This window comes from Solenopsis invicta, chromosome 12, assembly GCF_016802725.1.
Source record: "Solenopsis invicta isolate M01_SB chromosome 12, UNIL_Sinv_3.0, whole genome shotgun sequence".
In the NCBI taxonomy this organism is placed as follows: Eukaryota; Metazoa; Arthropoda; class Insecta; order Hymenoptera; family Formicidae; genus Solenopsis; species Solenopsis invicta.
Window position 1 is genome coordinate 13904391 of NC_052675.1, and position 23492 is coordinate 13927882.

At 36.1% G+C, this 23492-nt stretch overlaps 2 protein-coding genes and 1 long non-coding RNA gene across 7 annotated transcripts; 2 read left to right on the forward strand and 1 right to left on the reverse strand.

Moving 5' to 3' along the window:
- Positions 1 to 11098: 11098 nt before the first annotated feature.
- Positions 11099 to 12972, reverse strand: LOC120359146. The gene is made up of 2 exons (XR_005575953.1): positions 12494 to 12972; positions 11099 to 12338 (listed from the first exon to the last, which is right to left on the reverse strand). It is a non-coding gene; the product is annotated as an uncharacterized LOC120359146 (long non-coding RNA).
- A 154-nt stretch (positions 12973 to 13126) lies between these two features.
- LOC105196925 (protein PET100 homolog, mitochondrial) lies at positions 13127 to 14577 on the forward strand. 4 transcript variants are annotated; one of them, XM_026137637.2, is made up of 3 exons: positions 13127 to 13238; positions 13474 to 13804; positions 14185 to 14577. In XM_026137637.2, the coding sequence occupies exon 3, from the start codon at positions 14197 to 14199 to the stop codon at positions 14437 to 14439; it is 243 nt and encodes an 80-aa protein (XP_025993422.1). In that variant the 5' UTR covers positions 13127 to 13238; positions 13474 to 13804; positions 14185 to 14196; the 3' UTR covers positions 14440 to 14577. The 4 variants fall into 4 exon arrangements, with proteins under 4 accessions (XP_025993422.1, XP_025993423.1, XP_025993425.1 ...); XM_026137638.2 differs by having other exon boundaries at positions 13135 to 13238; positions 13555 to 13804; XM_026137639.2 differs by having other exon boundaries at positions 13154 to 13238; positions 13665 to 13804.
- A 415-nt stretch (positions 14578 to 14992) lies between these two features.
- On the forward strand, positions 14993 to 20769 carry LOC105196926. Of its 2 annotated transcripts, none has more exons than XM_011163080.3 (10): positions 14993 to 15245; positions 15588 to 15682; positions 15784 to 15914; positions 17091 to 17166; positions 17249 to 17389; positions 17550 to 17723; positions 17783 to 18283; positions 18358 to 18640; positions 18730 to 18949; positions 19008 to 20769. In XM_011163080.3, exons 1-10 carry the CDS (start codon positions 15206 to 15208, stop codon positions 19066 to 19068), a joined length of 1722 nt encoding a protein of 573 aa, XP_011161382.1. In that variant the 5' UTR covers positions 14993 to 15205; the 3' UTR covers positions 19069 to 20769. The 2 variants fall into 2 exon arrangements, with proteins under 2 accessions (XP_011161382.1, XP_039311604.1); XM_039455670.1 differs by lacking the exon at positions 14993 to 15245 and adding an exon at positions 15300 to 15502.
- The last annotated feature ends 2723 nt before the right edge of the window (positions 20770 to 23492 follow it).

The window sequence follows — 23492 nt, forward strand, 5'->3', positions numbered from 1 at the left end:
GCGATTCGATCCATTATGATAAAGGTTAGAACTCTTCTCGGGGCTATCAGAACACAGAGATATTGGAGAAATTCGCAAAAAAAGTTTTACTCAAAAATTTCGAAATTTGACTGATATAAGTCTTTCCTTTTTCAGTTCAGAAATTCGATACATCATGATAAAAGGTATTTATCTTCTGTGGGCTATCAGAACACAGAGATATTGAAAAAATTCAGAAAAAAACCAATTTTACTCAAAAATTTCGAACTTTGACTGATATAACACTTTCGTCTTTCACTTTAGCGATTCGATCCATTATGATAAAGGTTAGAACTCTTCTCGAGGTTAACAGAACACAGAAATATTGGAGAAATTCGCACAAAAAATTTTCCTCAAAATTTTCGAACTTTGACTGATATAACTCTTTCGTCTTTCACTTTAGCGATTCGATCCATTATGATAAAAGTTAGAACACAGAGATATTGGAGAAATTCGCAAAAAAACCAATTTCACTAAAAAATTTCGAACTTTGTCTGATATAACTCTTTCGTCTTTCACTTTAGCTATTCGATCCATTACGATAAAAGTTAAAACTCTTCTCGGGGCTATCAGAACACAGAGATATTGGAGAAATTCGCTAAAAAAATTTTACTCAAAAATTTCGAAATTTGCCTGATATAAGTCTTTCCTTTTTCAGTTCAGCGATTCGATACATCATGATAAAAGTTATATCTCTTCTGTTGGCTATCAGAACACAGAGATATTGGAAAAATTCGCAAAAAAAACAATTTTATTAAAGAATTTCGAACTTTGACTGATATAACTCTTTCGTCTTTTACTTTAGCGTTGCGATCCATTATGATAAAAGTTATAGTTCTTCTCGGGGCTATCAGCACACAGAGATATTGGAGAAATTCGCAAAAAAAATTTTATTCAAAAATTTCGAAATTTGCCTGATATAAGTCTTTCCTTTTTCAGTTCCGCGATTTGATACGTCATGATAAAAGTTATATCTCTTCTGTGGGCTATCAGAACACAGATATATTGGAGAAATTCGCAAAAAAACCAATTTTACTAAAAAATTTCGAATTTTGACTGATATAACTCTTTCGTCTTTCACTTTAGCGATTCGGTCCATTACGATAAAAGTTAAAACTTCTCGGATCTATCAGAACAAAGAGATATTGGAGAAATTAGCAAAAAAAATTTTCCTCAAAATTTTCGAACTTTGACTGATATAACACTTTTGTCTTTCACTTTAGTGATTCGATCCATTATGATAAAAGTTAGAACTCTTCTCGGGGCTATCAGAACACAGAGATATTGGAGAAATTCGCAAAAAAAATTTTACTCAAAAATTTCGAAATTTGCCTCATATAAGTCTTTCCTTTTTCAGTTCAGCGATTCGATACATCATGATAAAAGTTGTATCTCTTCTGTGGGCTATCAGAACACAGAGATATTGGAGAAATTCGCAAAAAAACCAATTTTACTAAAAAATTTCGAACTTTGACTGATATAACTCTTTCGTCTTTCACTTTAGCTATTCGATCCATTACGATAAAACTCTCTTCGGAGCTATCAGAACACAGAGATATTGGAGAAATTCGCAAAAAAAATTTTCCTCAAATTTTTCGAACTTTGACTGATATAACTCTTTCGTCTTTCACTTTAGCGATTCGATCCATTATGATAAAAGTTAGAACTCTTCTCGGGGCTATCAGAACACAGAGATATTGGAGAAATTCGCAAAAAAAATTTTACTAAAAAATTTCGAACTTTGACTGATATAACTCTTTCGTCTTTCACTTTAGCTATTCGATCCATTACGATAAAACTCTCTTCGGAGCTATCAGAACACAGAGATATTGGAGAAATTCGCAAAAAAAAAAAAAAAAAAAAAAAATTTTCCTCAAATTTTTCGAACTTTGACTGATATAACTCTTTCGTCTTTCACTTTAGCGATTCGATCCATTATGATAAAAGTTAGAACTCTTCTCGGGGCTATCAGAACACAGAGATATTGGAGAAATTCGCAAAAAAAATTTTACTAAAAAATTTCGAACTTTGACTGATATGTCTTTCGTTTTTTTTTTTTTTTTTTTTTACTTTAGCGATTGGATCCATCATGATAAATGTTAGAAGTCTTCTGGGTGCTTTCAGAATCCAGAAATATTGGAGAAATTGGCAAAAAAAATTTTACTCAAAAATTTCGAACTTTGACTGATGTAAGTTTTTTTGTTTTTCACCTTAGCGATTCGATCAATCATGATGAGAGTTAGAACTTTTCTGGGGGCTATCAGAACACAGAGATATTGGTGAAAATCGCAAAAAAAAATTACTCAAAATTTCGAACTTTGATATATGTCTCTCGATCTTCACTTTAGCGATTCGATCCATTATGATATAGGTTAGAACATCTCTCGGGGCTATCAGGAAACACGCGCGTTTCGCACCGCTCCCAACGCGGCAATCATGGCCTTGGCAGGGCTCCCCCCGGCGGAGTACACGGCCGATGCCCTGGCGTGGACCTACGCCAGGACAAAAGCCACCCGCCTTGAGGTGGGGGTAGTCACCCCCAGGGCCGCCGCGTTGCTACGGGAGAGGGCCCGTCGGCGGGTGATGAGGTCATGGAAGAGGAACCTCATCGACAACCCGCCGGCGGCCGGATCTCGGATCTTGGAGGCCGTCCTACCACACCTGGACGAGTGGGTGGGCCGCCCGTTTGGCGGCTTGTCCTACAGGATGACACAGGTGCTCACCGGGCATGGTTGTTTCGGTGAGTACCTGTGCAGGATAAGGAGGGAGCCGACGACACAGTGCCACCACTGTGGCGCCGCCCGGGACTCCGCGCGGCACACGCTGGAAGAGTGTCCAGCGTGGGAAGAGCTGCGCGGAGTCTTGAGGGCCGAAGTGGGAGATGACCTCTCCCTGCCGGCCATCATCAGTCAGATGGTCGGCAGGGAGAGCGCCTGGAAGGCGGTCTCCTCCTTCTGCGAGCGAGTCATGCTGCAGAAGGAGGAGGCCGAAAAGGTGCGGGAGCGTCAACCTGGGGGTCGTATGCCCCCAGGCGACGCGAGGAACAGAAGGGGTGGCGGAGACGGGGGTCACGCTTCGTCTCGGCCCCCGCCCCGTCCGCCCCGACCGAGAAGAAGCGGCCCCCGCCCCCGGAGTTCCACCGGGCGACGGCGGGGCAGAAGAGCCGTGGCGGTCGCCCCCTCTCTCCCCACTATCGAGGAGGAGAGTGACGACGGCAACCGCCACGGGAATGATGAAAGGGAGCGACCCTCCTCCCCTACGGCTGACGGCCCAGCTTTCGGGACGCGCAGCCGTGGGAGGAGGGCCCTCCGAGTTTGTGAGCCCGGCGAGGCAGACTTGACCTAACGGTCTGGGGGAGCGATCGCGCGATACAACGCGCTATCGCTCCCCCCCTCTAGCGCCTCGCCGGGGTGCTGGTGGGGGAGGGGAAGGAATTCATTCCTACCTCCTTCCCCCCAACACTGAGAAGGAAAAGCCGCCGCGCCGGACTAGTCCGGCGCGTAGGGGCCCGGGACATCCGGCCGGGGGGCCGGACTCCCGGGCTTTACCCCCGTAAACACCTTATGGGGAAGAGGCGGGGGAGGGCTGGTGTCCCTCTCCCCCGACCTGAGGCCGGCTTGGCCTCACGGCCCTGTCGGGGGACCTGTACCAGGGTACCCCCGGCGTGCTGAGTCGGCCTTGGCCGACAGGTCCGGGGGGCTCCGGAAGCATGCTGCACGCGTTCCCGGAGTCCCCCAGTCAAGGACCAGAGCCGGACATCCGGAGGGGTTTTAGTGGGTATGCCCCCGTCGTCACGTCGACGGCGGGGGAGAGCCTCACATAACCGCCAGGCCTCCCCCGGGGCCTGGGGTATGCGGTAACGCATTTCCCCTCCGTCAACAAAAAAAAAAAAAAAAAAAAGGCTATCAGGAAACAGAAATATTGGAGAAATTGGCAAAAAAAATTTTCCTCAAGAATTTCGGACTTTTACTGATATATTTCTTTCGATTTCCGAAAAGAGAAATTAAAAAAAAAGTTTTATTCAAAGATTTCGCACTTTGACTGATATATGTCTTTCGTTTTTTACTTTAGCGATTCGATCCATCATGATAAAAGTTAGAACTCTTCTGGGGGCTATCAGAACCCAGAAATATTGGAGAAATTGGCAAAAAAAATTTTACTCAAAAATTTCGAACTTTGACTGATATAAGTCTTTCGTTTTTCACTTTAGCGATTCGATCCATCGTGATAAAAGTTAGAATTCTTCTGGGGGCTTTCAGAACACAGAGATATTGGAGAAAATCGAAAAAAAAATTTTACTCAAAAATTTCGAATTTTGACTGATATAAGTCTTACGATTTTCACTTTAGCGATTCGATCCATTATGATAAAAGTTAGTACTCTTCTGTGGGCTATCAGAACACAGAGATATTGGAGAAAATAGCAAAAAGAATTTTACTCAAAGTTTCGAACTTTGACTGATATAAGTTTTTCGATTTTCGAAAAGAGAAATTCACAAAAAAAATTTTACTAAATGATTTCGAACTTTGACTGATATATGTCTTTCATTTTCTACTTTAGCGATTCGATCCATCATGATAAAAGTTAGAACTCTTCTGGGAGCTATCAGAACCCAGAAATATTGGAGAAATTGGCAAAAAAGATTTTACTGAAAAATTTCGATCTTTGACTGATGTAAGTCTTTTGTTTTTCACTTTAGCGATTCGATCAATCATGATAAGAATTAGAACTTTTCTGGGGGCTATCAAAACACAGAGATATTGGAGAAAACCGCAAAAAAAATTTTACTCAAATATTTCAAACTTTGACTAATATAACTCTTTCGTTTTTCACTTTAGCGATTTGATCCATCATGGTAAAAGTTAGACGTCTTCTGGGGGCTATCAGAATACAAAAATATTGGAGAAACTGGCAAAAAAAATTTTACTCAAGAATTTCGAATTTTGACTGATATAAGTCTTTTGATTTTCACTTTAGCGATTCGATCCATTATGATAAAAGTTAGAACTCTTCTAGGGGCTCTCAGAACACAGAGATATTGGAGAAAATCGCAAAAAGAAATATTGCTCAAAAATTTCGAACTTTGACTGATATAAGTCTTTCGTTTTTCACTTTAGCGATTCGATCCATCATGATAAAAGTTAGAACTCTTCTGGGATCTATCAGAACACAGAAATATCGGAGAAATTCGCAAAAAAAATATTACTTAAAAATTTCGAACTTTGACTAATATAAGTCTTTCGTTTTTTACTTTAGTCATTCGATCCATCCGTATAAAAGTTAGAACTCTTCTGGGGGCTCTCAGAACACAGAGATATTGGAGAAAATCGCAAAAAAAATATTACTCAAAAATTTCGAACTTTGACTTATATAAGTCTTTCGTTTTTCACTTTAGCGATTCGATCCATCATGATAAAAGTTTGAACTCTTCTAGTGGCTATCAGAACACAGAAATATTGGAGAAATACGCAAATAAAATTTTACTACATATTTGGAACTGTTACGTCCAGAGTTGAAGTAGGATAGGTAAGACATTGAGGGAGAAAGGAGAGACGTAACAACTTGAGAATGTGCCCACGAGGCACAGGCAGGCCGCGTCGACAACCCAGAATATATGGGTCAATGGATCCACAGCGGGGGGCCCAATGACAAACACTCAGGGTGTTCCACGTCCCTCGGTCCTGTTTTGAGGCAGCAAATTTAATTGCTTTACTTCGGGATCGGACCTAGTGCTTGGCTTAATAGAGCAAGGGATGATGAGTGAGGTGGAGAAATTAATTAAACTCCTTATAATCAGTCATTGATTTATTGAAAGAAAATGTGAAAAATAAATATGTATATAAAAAAAAGTATTAATTCTATGTAAAAGTAGTTTATTACAGATTAGATCTGGTAAGGCGCACTATTTAGTAATACAAAAAAAATCCGCAGACTCGCGATACAAAGCTCGAGGTTAACAATTAAATTATGCACATTTATATATACATATATATATAATTTTATATATATATATATTTACATTTATAATATTCTATATTAGTGTAACAAACAGTGTATTCGCAAGTGTGTATGTGTGTCTATATTGGGACTTCATTTTATACGGTGGTATTGTGGCGGAAGTGATTTAAAAATATTAGTTTGGGAATTAGATAATATTTTGGATATATATGGGGGTGATACACGGGGACTGGTACATCTGGGGGAGACAGAGAAAGGAAGACACGGACCGCTTCGAGGTCAAATTCTTCAGGGCCGATGGAGAACGCGCCAGGAGGGAGTGGGACAGAAGAGATCGGAAACATTGAGAGAATTAACTCTAGCGACTGAAGAGGACCAGGGGCAAAATAACAATGTTGGGGAGGTGGAGGTAGCTCCTCTACGATCTCTATACTGAGCGCGGGGCTAGGAGAACGATCCTGGTCCTCGAGATCATGCGATCCGAGGATCGGAGGGGTGGAGCAAGGTTGCTCCTTCTCCTCGTGGGGCCCTACGTTTGGGAAATCCGCAGGAGGTTGATCTTCCTCCAAATTGAGAATCTCAGGGGTTGGAGATCCTTGAGAAGAGAGCGAAATGGGAGAGTCCGGGAAGATTCTATAGATTATTTGAGAATCGGGGGAGTCGGCGCGAAGAAAATTATCTATGGGTGAGTCAGCGCGAAGATTTTCTACGGGATAGTCGGGGCGCGGAGAATTATCTAAGGGGAAGTCGGCGCGATAAAAGCTATCTACTGGGGAGTCGGCGCGGAGAAAATTATCTACGGGGTAGTGGGGGAAAAATGCGAATGGGGGAAGTCGCTCTTCTTCTGGTGCGACCGGTGAGTACGAGACAGGGGGGCAAAGTCGATTGACTTGGGCGGCGATTTGGTGGATTTCCTCCTCAATGGCTTCGAGGCGGCGGATTCGGCGATTGCGGCAATTTCGGCGGCGCTTCGCGGCTGCTCGTGACCGGTTTTTATGAATTTTGGGGACTTTATTCACTAAAATAAAATAAAAATATTCCGTTTCTCTCTTTTGGCGAAAAGTTAAAATTTAGACAACCTCTCGGGTTAACTCGAGTGGAGTTCGAGTGAAACTGAGGGAAAAGATCGGAAGTAAAGAAAAAGGGTTCGACAGAATCTAAGGGGTGAGAGGGAAACGAGAATTCTTACGAGAAAGTCCCTAGAAAGGAAAGGATTTAAAGATAAAGAAATTCTTTCGGATTAACTCTTACGAGTTAATCCCAGGAAAGAGAAGAATTAAAAATAAAGAGTTTCTTTCGAATTAACTTTTACGAGTTAATCCCAAGAAAGAAAAGAATTAAAAATACAGAGATTCTTTCGGATTAACTCTCACGAGTTAATCCCAAGAAAGAAAAGAATTTAAAGATAAAGAGATTCTTTCGGATTAACTCTTACGAGTTAATCCCAAGAAAGAAAAGAATTAAAAATAAAGAGATTCTTTCGGATTAACTCTTACGAGTTAATCCCAAGAAAGAAAAGAATTTAAAGATAGAGAGAGAGAGAGAGAGAGAGAGAGAGAGAGAGTATGGAGAGGAGCATGGGGAGGAAAGAGTAATAACCTCAATAAATGTATTATGTTCGAAATCTTTCGCGCTAGAGAGAGAAAGGGTGTTCGAAGAACGAGAGCGAAACAAACGGTTGATTCTTACTGCTTGCAGATTGTAGCGTGAGTCGATGCAGGTGAATGCTATTCTCTCGGAGCCGCAGGGCTTCAAACTGGGCCGGACTCGGCGAGAGGTAGTAGATCCTGTCGGGGGTGTTCCGGGTCCAATGGACAATGGTCCGCATATCCCAACCGGGGACGTTTGAACTGGCACTTTTTCCTCTCGACCGAGACATGCGCCGCGCATGAGTTTAAAGGCCGCGGATCCGAGAGTCGCAGAACTCGGGCATACAAGATACCATGGAACTGTGATAATGACGGCAATCGTGGCAATGATGGCATTGATGGCAATGGCTTAGTTTACACCGGTTGTTTGATACGCGTACTAAGTACAATATACGTACTAAATTAATTTAATTCGATGGTGTAAACGATGACGTATAGTCTGGTACGATACAAATCAAACAGACGTATCGTATCAAAATAGTACGCATTTTCAGCACACATGTAACGGTGTAAACATTTCCGTATTATGTAATAGGCGATTTAGGTTTTCTCAAGTTTTCTTCAGTTAATAGTTAATAATTTCTTCGTTTTGTGAGAATAAATCTGCGATAATTAATATAATGTGTAAAAAAAGACAAAATTGGGAAGAAGAGGAGACGCGTGTTTTTTTAGAATTATGCACGGAAAAACAAATATTATCAATAATGGATGGAAAAAGACATAAACATGTTGAAATTTTCCGGCTACTTGTTTCAGAAATGGAACAAAGAGGTTATAATAAAATTGCAGAGCAGATAAAACTAAAATTTAAAAATTTAAAACTTGCATACTTTAAATGCTAAAGCTCTAGTGTACGGGAGTTTCGAAGCGTTATAGGAAAAAGGCCGCCGTGGCCGCTCTCAGGTTCCTCTCTGCCTATATAAAGAGAGAAGCGACATCGAACCCCCATCACAACCTTCAGTATCCAATTGAGTCCTCCGCCGCCATTTTGGGACCGCTCCAACGTCATCAAACACCATTCGTATCATTCTGCAAACAGCTGTGGTCACAATATGGCTGCTCGCTTAGCCAATCAAGTATCAATCAAATTACCAATCAGAGCTTCGGACATCAATATCGCTTCTCTCTTTATATAGGACTCTAGTAGGCAGTGCTAGCAGTCGGCAGTGTTCTCAGATTGAGGGTTTCTGACGCATGCACAGTAGGGCACATATGCTTTACCTAGCAGTAGCGCGCATAGCTTTACAAATAATAGGTATCGGGGAGCCCGTCTCAAGAAGAGAATAGGAAAAATAAAGGATTTATATGTAAAGAACTTTATCGATTAAAAAATATATTTATGGTAAGTAATGATAAACTTTATTACATTTTTGCGTCTGCAGCCGACTTATTACAAATAACAACATTTGTTGCAAGGGCAAGGAAAACTGCAGAAAACCTTACCAGTATCCGAACAAATACAAAATTATATAATTATAAATGTATTATATTATTGTAAACAAAGAATATAAATGTTATTATAATAATTATTTAAGTAACATATTGACTTGAGATCTCCTGACTTTCTAGAGCGGGTGACAATCAATTTAATATCACTCATGCAGCGTCTCTAAATGTACTCTCAATGATATTTTAATTTTTTCAAAAATGTTAGGTCAATTTATCAAACATCACATTAACAAGGAATAAATATTTATTTTTGATATTTTAAATTATTATTTTATTATTATTCTTTAAATTTACATTTTTTACAATACCTGTTTATTATATATGCAATATAGGACTTATGGGGCTAAGAATATAATAATATGTAAATAGAAATTCTATTATAATTATATAATATTAAATTAATATTAATATATAATATTAAATATATGGGCCCCAAATTGCGCCCAGCAGTGTAGCCGAGCACGAGTCTGTCATCAATGCATATGTATGAGTGAAGTCCTATCTGTGATGACCAGTGCTACTGCGCATGCGTCAGAAGTCCCTCAATCTGAGAACACTGGCAGTCGGTCGGTTAGGAAGCACGGTAAAACATCACGATGCGTCGCAGCGCATTTCAACTCGTATTCTCGTCATCCCGTACGAGTGTTTGATGCGAGCGAGTGTTTCGAGAGTGTCGTGGACTGCCGAAAGTGAAGTGTCGGCCTTTGTACCGACATCCGTCGTGTCGAATGCCATGGTGCGAACGCGTTCAATCGTGTTTCGCAGATTCTCCGTTGCTTCTTAATCTGAGTTTCCGACACGCGTGAGCACCACCAGGAGGGTTTCGAAAGTTCCGAAAACGAAGGCTCGCGCGTGCGTGCTAAGTATGAATCAAGACGAATCGTCGCGAGGAGAATTTTGGATTCTTCGTGTTGCTCAGACGACAATGATCAGTCGAGATGACACGAAGTTGCGTCGCGCGTTCAATCGCGTCTTCTCCGTTGCCTCGTATCCCGGATCTCGAATTTTCGACGGGCGTGAGTACCGGAGGTGCCGAAAACGAACCAAGTGTCGCGCGTTTGTGCCAAGTATGAATCGAGAGGAGAAGAATCTTGAATCTTCGAAAGCGGCGGCTGAGAGACTACGAGACGGAGCTGGACGGAGCGATCAGCGAACGGTGAGTCAATTTATTTGTACGAGTATCTACTGTTTATTCTCCCTCACATTTCAGTATTTGTGTCTTATCCTGCGTTCGCATAAATTGCGATTCAATAAATTGCGCATAAGCCAGAAGGCTTAGGATAGGAAAAATGTAAAGTTCGTGTACGCGCGCTTAGCACTCATCCCTTCGCCAGGTGTACCAACAAACGCGATTGATGTGCTTTCCGAGCTATTGACCGACTGTATGTATATACATTGGCATCGTAGTTATGTTCACATTTTAGAGATGGCGTATGGCGTTCTAAAAATCGTATCAGCTAAATCCATGGTGGAAGGCTCTGCCAGGCCTTACTTTTTCCCTAATAAAAAAAAGTATTAGCCAAATCGTGGACACGGCCATTCAGGCTTTTTCTTCTTTTCTTCCTTTCGATTTTCTTGTAAAATCTATCCTATATCCATGTGATTGGTCAATTCTTATGGCTTACAACTTATGCCATCAACTTTATTAATAGCTTATTGTAGAAAGCTTAGGGCCACTTGCACCAACGCCGATTAACTTAACTGCCGGTTAAGTGTCAATCGTGATTGTTTATTTTTGGTCAATTTTACTTAACGACAAATGCGATTGGTCAATTCCGATAGAAAACTTAGCCGATTAAGTTAATCGGCGTTGGTGTAAGTGGCCCTTATAAAAATATAAAACAGGGCTTCCAATCTCCCGTGTATTTCGATGAAGCCAGCGTTAGTGGCGTCCTCGCTGTACCACCTCAAGTAAAATGGAACTACTTGCTACTAAGCAATATCTGTCGGTAATATTTAGGTATCTGTCGGTAATAGTTAATATTAATAATAATTAGGGAAAAAAGAAAACATTACGAAGGAAATACTGGTAAAAATAAAATTGTCATATTTTATTTTGCATAAATGTAAATACAACATGTGTTATGTATATTTACTTAATCATACATTATAGATTAAACATATCGAAATATAAATAAAGCAATAAATTCAATTAACAATGAAATAAATTAGCAATAAATCAATAAACAATACGCAATAAATCAATTTACAATACAACTTGAACAAGAATTCTAATCGCAGCTAGATCTTTGTGCTTGTTTTATTTGTGTGATTTTATACACTTTCCTGAAATTCAATAAACTGTTCGCAGAATTGTTTTTTAGTCATAACAGTTTAGTCTTACATTGAACCCTGGCTGAGATGATATTTTTTGCAATAAATTCTTTGCAGTTTTTTTTAGGGGGGGGGAAGAGTTAATATTAATTTCAATTTTAATGATATTAGTAAAATCTTGTTCAATGTAGGGCTGTATTATGACTGAAAAAACAATTCCGCACACAGTTTATTGAATTTGAACAAAGTATAAAATCACACAAATAATATAAGCACAAAGATCTAGCTGCGATCATAGAAAGCATTCTACTTTTACATATATGTAACATACATAATATGTCTGCTTATCACAAACTAGGATAAATGAAAAAGATTGTAAATTATGAAAAAGGCACTGTTTTAAAATAAAGGATTTTAACAAAATCGATTCAATTGTATGCGTAAAAAAAAGTAGTTAATTTATTAATATTGCAATAATCCTAGTTTATGCGATAAACACATATGTATTTTACATACATACATACATACATATATATATATATATATATATATATATATATATGCGAAAATTGAAATAGATAGTTTAAGTAGTTTCTAAAAAATAATATCAGCTAATTTAAAAAACAGGTTTACGAAATGTAAAAACTAATAATCTTAATTTAACAATACAAAAATTTGTAGGTATTTAGTGAATATGTACAAGTAGATGTATAAGAGTGTAGAAAAATAAACAGCAGCAATTACCGCCAGTACATCCTTAATCGCATATCCGGTTGCTTGGAATCAGGGCGTTGTATTCCCACTCTGAGATTATGAGGAAAATCAAGTGAAGGATGACAATAATTTTCGTGATGTTTTCTCCCGAAATATTGTAAAATTTTATGTCCATTATAAATGCTATTGTTTCTTCTTGATGCTACTGTTTCTTAATGATGCTAGCTCCTTTTCTAATGGTATTAAACATTCTTGCAACTCTTTCTGTTGTCCAATCTGTGAATGATACAATTACTTGAATTTAATAAAAGTTTAATAATTGATTTAGTAAATAATTAACATAATAAAATAAAAATTTAGTAATTAAAGTTATTTATTTCAATATTGTATAAACATGTTTATATAATTGAAAATGTACAAATATAACTTACAACGTAATCCAATTGCTGCTACTCGATTTTCACTCTTTCAACTTCTTGATTCAGCATTAGTATTTTCTCCCCATTTGTTATCAACTGTTATCAACCATTTGTCCCAAGCATCAACTTGTGTCGCTTGATTTACAAGTACTTTATCTTGCTTTTTCAATTCCAAGGTCCATTTATTAATACATTCTTCAAGCTGACAGAAATTAATAGCCTCTGATTGAATACCAGTCGCGGAATTAACGCTGCAATAAAAAATGTTTTTAGTTATTGGTTTGGTTTTTTTCTTTGAGATTATTTTAGGTTATATAATAAAATTCACTTATCTTATCAATAGGTTGTACGGGTAGGCCTCTAAACTACTTCTTTCTCTTCTTTCCGGACAAAATCTGAACACTGATGAACACTGCTGAACACTGCTGAATACTTTTGAAATATATTGAAATATAGATCCGCGCACGTTCTGCGTTGCACATGTAACGAAAACAAAGTAAACGAAGTATTCCGGAATGTTCTGGAAACGATGAACCAGTATGTACCATGCGAGATTTATCAACCATTTTACCGACAGATATTGCTTAATAGTTCCATTTGGCCTAGGGTGGTACAGCGAGGACGCCACAAACGCTGTCTACAAAATTTACATAAGAGATTATAGGCGCTGATATAAAAATCGATACTTGGGTTTTGCGCCCTCTCGGAAAATGTTGTAAAATTATGATATTCGAACATATGTGTCGTTTAGATTTAGGTTTGTATATATTTAATCGATTTTAATCTTGCAAAAAATTCTTTCATCATCATTATTATTATTATTATATAATCGTATAATATTTTATACATTTTTAAATATATTATAGTAATATGTTCGTATATATTAATATCTATATATTTTTATGTATACATTCTTATTTTTTATAGAGTTGCTTCAATTTTTGTTCTTTTTAAAACTATTTCAATTTTTTGTTTATCTTTCCAACTTCTAGTTCATAAAAAGTATAACATATGATAACATAGTGCAGCTGTAGAACCATATAGAACCTGTGCTAAATGCAAATAATCATCAGATCAACAGATTCGTTTAGTACGACGTTTGCGCAGTTTGTGATAAATCTCCATACAAAATGGAATGTGTTATCAGAGAGTAACCTAAATCTGAACATTTCTTTCTGTCAAGTGTTTCTGATAATTACCCAGGCATCATAAAACCTTGGGAAGAAGTTGAATACACACATAACCTACCAATCGGTGAGGTTTGCTCAATAAAAGAGTCGAGTTTTTTAACGCAGCAGTTCTCTTTACCAACATTTATTTAAGGTACTTCACTGTAATGCCTGTGATTTTTCTGTACAGATTGCAACTGCACTTCCAAATTGTGTTATCTTTGATATCTGTTATTAGAATACTTGATCATCACATCTGTGCTTGTTAAATGTAAATAAAGAATTTTTGCCTCTACAGTCAAGATACATTATTAAGCTACGATTGAATAAGAACAAAAAACAGATGATTACACTGAGTGTTGCAATTGGATAGATATGAAGAATTATATATAAATAAATATATAGAGAGAATAGAATATTATTGTAATTCTATTATCTTTTTACTGAAAAAAATAACAATTAGGCTTGATTAGTAAGCTTGTATAAAAATCAAAGACAAATGGTTGTAACTGCAAATATTTTGTATTTCTATAGATACCTGAAAAGATGGGCTGGGTGTTAGAGATAGCTAAGATGTTTCTCTATATATCGTTTCCTGTTGGAATATTTCATTATGTCAATCAACCAGCTTATTTTGAGGAGTATGTGATAAAAGCAAAACAAGAATACTACCCACCCGAGAGTCGACGTGCCAACGAGCAAATGGAAAATTTTATTCGCGATTTCAATATTACCATGGAAGAAAAACGTTTGGAAGCCATGGAGATGCAGAACAGGAACAAACATTGAAGAAAATACATTGTAACGTTTCCGAGATTGTGATACCAGTAGTAAAATTTATTATTTTTTTATAAAGAGGAACATATCGGAAATGTCTTTAGCGCATTTAGTAGTAGAAATAAAAATATTGATAAAAATGGTTTTTAATTCTGACATCTTTTTATATTAAAAATAGAACTTGCTAAATTTTAAATTTATAGAAAAATTAGTTTTTAATCTTTTCTATTTTTTTTTTAGTGTCTTGTGTTTTTAACTTCTCGACATTTTTTATTTTTTGTAAAATATTCATATTGTAAGTGCTTATTAATAGACTTGTTCAATTATATAATTTATTAATTTATTAAGTGTTATGTAAAAGATATATTTATTATTCAATAATAAATATAATTAAATAGAATATATTACACATAAAAGTGTGTTTGTTTTTTTCTGTTTCTAAAAAAATAATTGTACATAATTATATCTTTAAATTATCTACTTAATAAATATGTATTTTCCACTAACAAATAAATGTATGGTGCTTGTTGCGAGTAAGTCTAGGTGGCGTTTGATCCATACGTAACAGAGCAAAATCGGAGTAACAGGCATGATACCTTCCTCTCTCTCTGCGACAAGACGGTCACTATGCTAGTAACATCTGTGTAATTAACCCGCATGTCACTTCCAATGAGCGGAATGCTTTGCTAATGTAAACAAAATGGTTTAAAATTGCTTGAGGCTCCGACAAAAACACACCCGTTGCCGTCTCGCCGGGGTGCCGTGTGCGTTCGTCACCATGTGGAAGTGCCACAAATGTGGGAAACCCGTTTATTTCGGTGAGTTTTCGCGATTCGCGACTCGTCGAGGCGGCGTGTGTTAACTCTGACAAGTATCATACCACTCGCGATTCGGTGCAGAGCAATCGATTTACCTCATTACGAGGACATCGTAGGTGTCGTACACGGAATGCTCGGTTACGCCTTCAATGAAGTGAAAATTGCATTTGGAATAGAATCCAAATTATTATCTATTGTCACTGTGTTATTTTCATTGTTTATATTTAAACTCGACATATTTATATTACAAAATAACTGTGAGAAACCTGTGCTATCATTAATTTTATAATTTTTAAAAAGGGAATTTATATGATTTGTATAAATAAATTGATGCATTTTCAGCTGAACGTAAACAGTCTCTTGGATATGACTGGCATCCAGAATGTTTACGATGTGAAGAATGCGGGAAGCGATTGAATCCTGGGCAACATGCAGAGGTAATGCAAGTAAAACTAGTTACTGTTCTTTTATAAGTTTTAAAACAATATTATAAATCATACTATGATTGTAATATATATTCTATTACTATTAAAATTAGCACAAAGGTGTGCCTTACTGCCATGTTCCTTGCTATGGAGCTTTATTTGGACCTCAATTATTTGGCCATGGCACAAGAGTAGAATCACATACAAGTTTTGGGAAAAAGGAAAGTCGACCATCTTTGCCAAGGTAAATGTAACATAAAAATCTCTTATAATGGAAAATATAAATTTTTCCTTAAGATGATTATTTTTCATTTTGTATTGAGATAGTGTTTAATTTTATAATTTTGTGTAATCACACTTAAAGAGAAATATTTTTGAAGAAAATAAATATTTTATTATTTAGAAATCAGTGCTCAGAATTAGAATATACATGTCAGAAATACACTGGAATTTTATCTTTCACATTTTTGACATTGCTCAGTTAATAGAAAAGTGATACAAAGACAAGATATGCTCATAGCAAGATCTTAGCGCTGAAATAACATTCTTTGAGATTTTACATATATTTCTGATTCTTTTCGAACTATGTACATTACTTTTGGTTTCAAACATAGCTCTTAGATTGAATCAGAATAAGTAATACCACAGAATTAAATTGAATCAATTTTATATTTTAATGTTAATATAGCATTTTTTAAAATCCCTTCCACTTTGAAAAAAGTAAAAAATCTTTTGCAAAAATGTTACCTTGTTCAAGGTAATATTTTGAATCTGGATCTCCTTACATTCTGTGCAAGCGTCCTACTCATTGAGACACTGTAATATTTTTCATGACAATAATGATATTGAAAGAACCTCTTAAGGCTGACGTATAAATAATTATAATATTATTGCTATAATGGTAGTAATAATAATATTTATAGTATTTTATTAACTACAACATTGTACTGTAAATAAATATTTTAGTGAAAATTTTACTGTAAATTATGGTTATTTCAAATATTAATATAGTAAATATTAATATAGTAAAATATATTACGTTGTGAATGATAAAAATAAAATAAACGTTTCTGTATAATAAATGCAGTCACAATCAAAGTTGTGACATTTTTCCATATAAGCATTTGTTTGGAAAGTTGTAAATGTGTCGTTTTTCTGCAAAATATATTCTTAGAATGGATTTCTTCTCATTATCTAAAAAATGTTAATTTTTTTTTACTTGTATCACTTTTCTATCAACAGAGCGATATGGAAACATTTCTAAGGTATCACACGATTAGGCAGCTCGGTTGTCAAACTTTGAGTGGTAGTGGGGAGATGGTAGGCGTCATCTCAATAATCAACTTAAAATGTACTTGATTTCGAGAATTGATTTAGACAATTGTTTAAATATCTTTCTTAAAGATAAGTATTTTTTTAGATCGCATTTGGAATCCAAACTGAAAGTTTTTAATCAGTATTACGAAGGCAAAAGTGGAGGAATTCGAAGTCGTGAGGTAAAAAGACTTCTTGAAACATTTGTACTAAGATTTTATTTTAAAGAATGTTGTTCTAAGCAAGTATAATGATTTAAAATAGGTTAATGGAAGATTGATATTAGAAGGTGCGTTGAGAATTCATTGGGGAGTCCGTGGTGTAATTCATCTGAAGGAAGATGATGATCAGCGTACAGTAGTTACTGCACGAAATAGAAATTCATGTAGGCACAGTGTTTCTGAGGTTTGTCATTCTTATTTCTTTTAGGCTCGTTTGTACCAATTTTAATCTAATTCTTAAAACTAGAAAATTAAGCCGAAATTAAAAATTAAGTTACATTATGCAAATAATCTTAGAGTTTAATACACATAATAATGATGTTTACTGTTTTTATTTATGATAGGATATCGAAGACGAAGATAAGATAGATGAGTTATCTAAGAGCACATCAGACAATAGTGCAGAAAATAATGCAAAATCTGTTCCAACATCGCCTGATCATTTAAAGAGCCTCACTCTACCCATGAAATTGGATGTTAAAAACATGGAATGGGACGAGCTGGACGAACTTCTACAGGTATTATTTTTATTTATTTAGTTTATAAAATGGATATAAATTTAAAGATACGATCACAGGTCGAACGAAAGGTCGAAGACGGTAACAAATTATATCAGACGATGCCTGAGAATCTTCCATCAATAAGTTCACAGTCCAGCATGGATACACCACCGCTCTCATCTCAATCGAGTCTCGATCGATCGGATTCCCGCGAGAATTCGGAAACGAGCAGTCCCAATCATCAGACTACCAGTCGAGATAACGACAGTAGTTTGAATAGTACGCCAACGCACAGCATAGGTAGTTCTTCCAGTACAGACACCCCTGTCTGTAATTTAGGAGCCTCTAATCGAAATGGTACGCTTCGAAGAGTAGAATATTTCGACAACTTAGAGAAGAACACCAGCAATAAATCGATTAGCACCGACGACAGTTGGATCGAAAAGGGTCTGAACCGATCATTGTCTGGTCCTGATTGTCTTCAGAGACACAGAACTGACAGTGACACGGATTCAGTGAATTCTTTGCAATTCAGAGAGGACGACAATATGACTATGTCTACTGACAGCGGATTAGAGGTGTCGCATCGCGAATATTTATTACATCGGCTCTGCATTTTTAAGTGCACGTATCAATCTTATTCTGGTTGCAGCTGGACGGTGTCGTTTTACGTCGCAAACAAGGCTCCACAGCGATCAGACGGCGCCCGGGCGGCAGACGTCAATCGCGAAACCGATTACGACGTCGTTGTTCGATCAACGGTCACTTTTACAATCGAGAGACCAGTTTTTTCACGCCGCCTCACGGTTCGCAGATGTCCGTCTGGGTAACAAGTCTGGTCAACACTCAGGAAGTTATCAATCTTATGCTAGACAAATACAAAGTCGATGCCAAGTCCGATAACTTCGCATTATTTGTAGTCCGCGACAACGGTGGTAAGAAAATTGTAGTTTTTTAAGAAATTAAAATTAACTTATATACAATTATATTTTCCTCCGCTATATGCAATTTGTATCGTCTTCAGAACAAAGAAGACTAAAAGACGATGAATATCCTTTGGAAGTTCGAGTAGTCCTTGGACCGCATGAGAACGTTGCACGGTTATTCCTGGTCGATAAGCTGTCCACGCCTGAGATCAGCTCCGACGTTGCCCAGTTTCTCAATCTATCTGTAGCAGAATGCCATGGTATACTACAACGTTATCACTACGAAGAAGAACGTCAAATTCATCTCTTGAGAGAAAAGTAAGTACATTGACAACAATTTATATGAATAAGAATCGTAATATTACGTACATTCCAGATATAAAGAGATGCGAAAAAGAATAAAGCAAAGAATGGAGGAGCTAAAAGTTCGATTGTAAGTAGATTGACAAATGAATGTATGCACACAAAGATATCTAAGCAATTATTTTTATAAACGCTTAAACAATTTCTTTGTAAAAAGATATTCATGTGGCAGGAATTTATAATATATCCTGTCGGATAGGTATGTATTGCAGTAACATGACACGATCCACGATATAAAGCATTTTTGAAATATCGTTCTATATACGCCTGCATTTTATTTTTATTTGTAATTTAACATTTCGTTATTGTTCTTTTTTATTTTAAATTTTTGTTGCATTTATTCTATAATCGTTACATATGGAAATACTATTAATTAGTGCGCTTTAAAATGGACAAAAGAAAATCGAATCTCTAGTGATTTTATATCAAATTTTCGCGTTTATTGGAAATGACAGTATATGATAGACGTAATATGTGTGAAATATTTTTATGCCTTGTTAATAAGTTTTCAAGTAATTAATGAAAAGTGAATATTTTCAACTTATTTTACGTTGTAAGCAAGGTGATTAGAAATTCAAACAATATTAATGTATAAATTGCCATTGCTGCAATAGTTAATATTTAATTAATTTTATAGGCAATTAATAATAATTATGTATAAAATTAATTAAATGAATGAAGAATCGAGAAGAAGTATATTCAATGTTTCACTGCATGAATGTTATTTATAATCACACGTGAAATTTTACTGTCACAATAGATAGAACATTGTGTTTTATCGTAATTTTTCCAGCATTCCGACATCTCAATGAAGTGATGAAAAGTAATGAAAACATATTTTTATATCGGTTTTTAAAGAAGATCCGTTTAACGCGAACGAGAAGTCATTTTTATCTAATGGATGTCGATAATAACTGTTAAGAATTTAAAGTCTTCTATCCTTTGTATGTTAACGTGGCCCAGATATAAGTGGATACACACATTCAGAGAGCTGTATACAATTGCTGTCAGATACTCTGATATAGCAATCCGGGACTATTGTTATGCGAAACAAATTGCAGGGCGCGAAACAAAATGCCACACGCAGCAATTAATCGTCAGAATATTGTAACGCGCCGCGAATCTATGGAATCGCCGTTTCAAGCTAGTCATGTTTCACGCTTAGTCACTGATATCGATTGCATCCATCCCATTTTCACCAAGAGGCCAAAAGCGACATATTGTATACTGAGCCACGTTTACGTACATTACAAAATACGTTGTATATGCTCTCGATCTGCCAGTTTAGAATAATAAATAATGAGTACGCCACGATATGCGTAATAAAGATACATATATAATTAAGTATATCTACACAGAAAATTGTATTAAAGGATTATAATAACCTCCTAGGACGTAGACGGCTTTCTAGCAGTAAAAAAAATAGTCCTCATAATCCTCATATATTAATTAACAGAATAGATCACATTATTGTGACGATAGAATAAGTTCATCCATTCGCCCCGATTAACTGTTTTCTACTGCTAATAGATGGGCAAATATATATACGATTGTATATATTTCTTCCAAATGCCGATTAGCCGAGTAAAAATACTCCGAAATAACCATGACATATTAAGTGTATTTTACACTGGAAAGAAACAAAGTATGCAACTGATTAAACTGAAAGTAAATATCTGAGCATGGAATATTGTAAAAAGAAACCCAACTGGATTGATGTGTAATGTCGTTGACAAAATAATAAAGTGAATATGGTTGCTTCTTTTATACGTATACATCTGCGTTTCATTCCTTTGAAGAAATGAATTGTTTTGGAGACTCACACATATCTGTTCTCTCTTAAAGGGATCTTAAAGCAAATTATAAGCCGATATTTTTCAATTAGAAGATCTTTGAATTGGCTTTAAATTGACAGGAACAAAAAGAGAAAGAAAAGAGAGTTCTAAATTCTTTTACATAATAAAAGTACGCTTTTTAATATATAACATACATTAAAATAATGTATATTATTTTAATAAATATTAAAAAATTATAAAAATTGTTTTTATTATTAGCATAAAATTACCCCTTGTCCTATTTATTTTTTGGAGCGTACTTTTATTATGTAAAAAAATTTGGAATCTCTCTGTAAAGTCAATTTAAAGATATCTTTTAATAAAAAAATATCGATTGCTTTGAAATTTCCTTAAAATATATATGATTAATAATCGTCTGCGAATGATTCCCATTTAAAATTATTCTTTTCCATCTTCGAAACGAATCTTTGATTGAGAGTAAGTAGCGGGAGATACATCGAAGGGAAGAACAAAGAACATGGGATCATAAGTGAGATTGGACAGAATGTATTTATTTATCTTTAAAGTGTACGTAGAGTAAAGTAGATCAATGCAATCGTTATGAGTAGTATCGAATAGTAATTGTCATACGAGTTGCTAGGAACGAGTATGCATACCCACAACACCGAGGAGCTTCAGCCGCTCTTTTTTTTTTCTTATTTTTTGTTTGCACGACACTGATATACATTAAACGTTACAAGATAGCAATAACGATTATCACCGCGCCAGACGTTCCATCATCATCATCATCATCATCATCACCATCATCATCATCATCATCATCATCATCATCATCATCATCATCATCGTCATCATTTCATTATCATTGACGTTATCATAGTTACCTTACAGCCACAGAACTTTATTACACGACTTACAATTCTTTGGCATCTCGCGGTGGACACCGGATTCAACAACAACGTACTTACATACACGCGCAGACGCTCGCACTCGCAGATTAAAAATATCACAAAAAACGCGATGCGTAATTATGTAACTAATGTAGCCCCGTTGTGAGATTCGTAGAATCAATTGATTCGCGATCGAATCATCCGCCGAGTCAAGATCCGCGGACATTTTTTTCCATTTTATTTTCACTGAATATTGGGTGTAAATTCGAGCTTTTATATACGCTTCCGGCGGAAGTTACGAATTTGTAACGATCGCTCGTCCGACAATGGTAGTTATTGCGATCGTCCGACTTGCATACGAACATTTCGCAGTTTTTCCCCCGAGTTTGTAAAATTTTTACGGAGCCCGAAATGTCTACGAGCGTGTCAATCTGACGCGATTCTGTTTCGAGCGCGTTATTTATTAAACATCCTCTTTAGGAATATCCGGTGTGATAGCGCATTCGATATCGTATAAAATTCCCATTTATAGCCGGAATAAAACTTGCAGTTTATACAATGCAGGTCGCGATAGTTAGACCGCACACGATTAACGATCGGCGAACACGAAATCTCGTGTGTGGCGGCTAACGATTTTTTTTTAAGGGCCCCTCGCTATATCAAGGGACTTTGTATAATCTAACGTGATTTTTATGCGTCTTATTTTTTTTTCCAAGAATCATCGGCGCGGCCAACTTTGAATTTTATATAAACTTTCATAATACGATTAGAAAATTAAAAAATTTGTCGTTGCTTACGATCATGATTTATTGTAAATTTAGAATTGACTTGCCTTATATAACTTATTCTTTTATTGATTTTCTGCAATAGTTCTCTAAAATTTATCATTTTATAGTTATCAAGTGACCAAAATGTTCTGTTTTCTCCGAGTTAATTAATCCGTTTCTCCTTGAGACTCGGCGAAGATTCACATCGATTAGCTAACAATAATTAATCGAGACAACGTGCGAGCAATAATCTGCTGACAAGATTCTCGACAGCTTTAACAAACAAATGAGAAGGTAGCGTTCGTCCCTTTCGTACTATCTTAACACGGTAGGTACGATATCGTTACCTTTTCCACAAGATGAAAAAAAATTATCTCATAACTCTATGCTTCCCCACATATAAAAAGTATCACTTCGTGCAAGTCTATCAGTCTAATTTTTAGCACATTAAAAATCGTCTCCTCTAATATTTGTTAAAAAAGAAAAAAATCAACAACACACCCCGTAAGCGACCTAAAGTATTTCGTCGAATTGCTTATTGTATCCGTCGATCATTTTGGCATAGGATAAGAAGCGCTGGTCGGAAGTCCTCTCGGACAGTGTAGGGTAAACGGCCCAATTACTGATAGTGACAATCGCTGATAAATATTAGAAATTAGATTTTAAATGCTTTTCTGAATATATAAATTATATAATTAAAAAAAGCATTTAAAATTATATTTCTAATATACAATATTATATTTAATTTGTATAGTATTTAATTTTAATTGAAAATCTAAGGCCGGTCGATTCGTAGTTGTAATAATTTTCAATCTCTGATTAAAATCTGTAATTAATTACAAATTCGTACATACATTAATTCATTTTTTTTTCTTTCAATCAAAGATTGAAAATTATTTACGACTATGAATACCGGCCTAAAAGCCTTTAAAAATCTACTTGTTATGACATTTCATTAAAAGTAAAACTTTAATTTCCAATTTAAGAAAAGCATTTAAGATTAAATTTGCAATTTATTTGGGACACAATCAGTAATTGGCTCATA

What these genes read in the sequence shown, in the direction of transcription:
- LOC105196925 (XM_026137637.2), top strand. Translation starts at nt 14,197, where the DNA reads ATGGGCTGGGTGTTAGAGATAGCTAAGATGTTTCTCTATATATCGTTT.
- LOC105196926 (XM_039455670.1), top strand. Translation starts at nt 15,376, where the DNA reads ATGCTCGGTTACGCCTTCAATGAAGTGAAAATTGCATTTGGAATAGAA. An exon ending in ATCCTGGGCAACATGCAGAG is followed by an intron (nt 15,683 to 15,783) that starts GTAATGCAAGTA and finishes TATTAAAATTAG; the next exon opens with CACAAAGGTGTGCCTTACTG. An exon ending in AGTCGACCATCTTTGCCAAG is followed by an intron (nt 15,915 to 17,090) that starts GTAAATGTAACA and finishes GTATTTTTTTAG; the next exon opens with ATCGCATTTGGAATCCAAAC.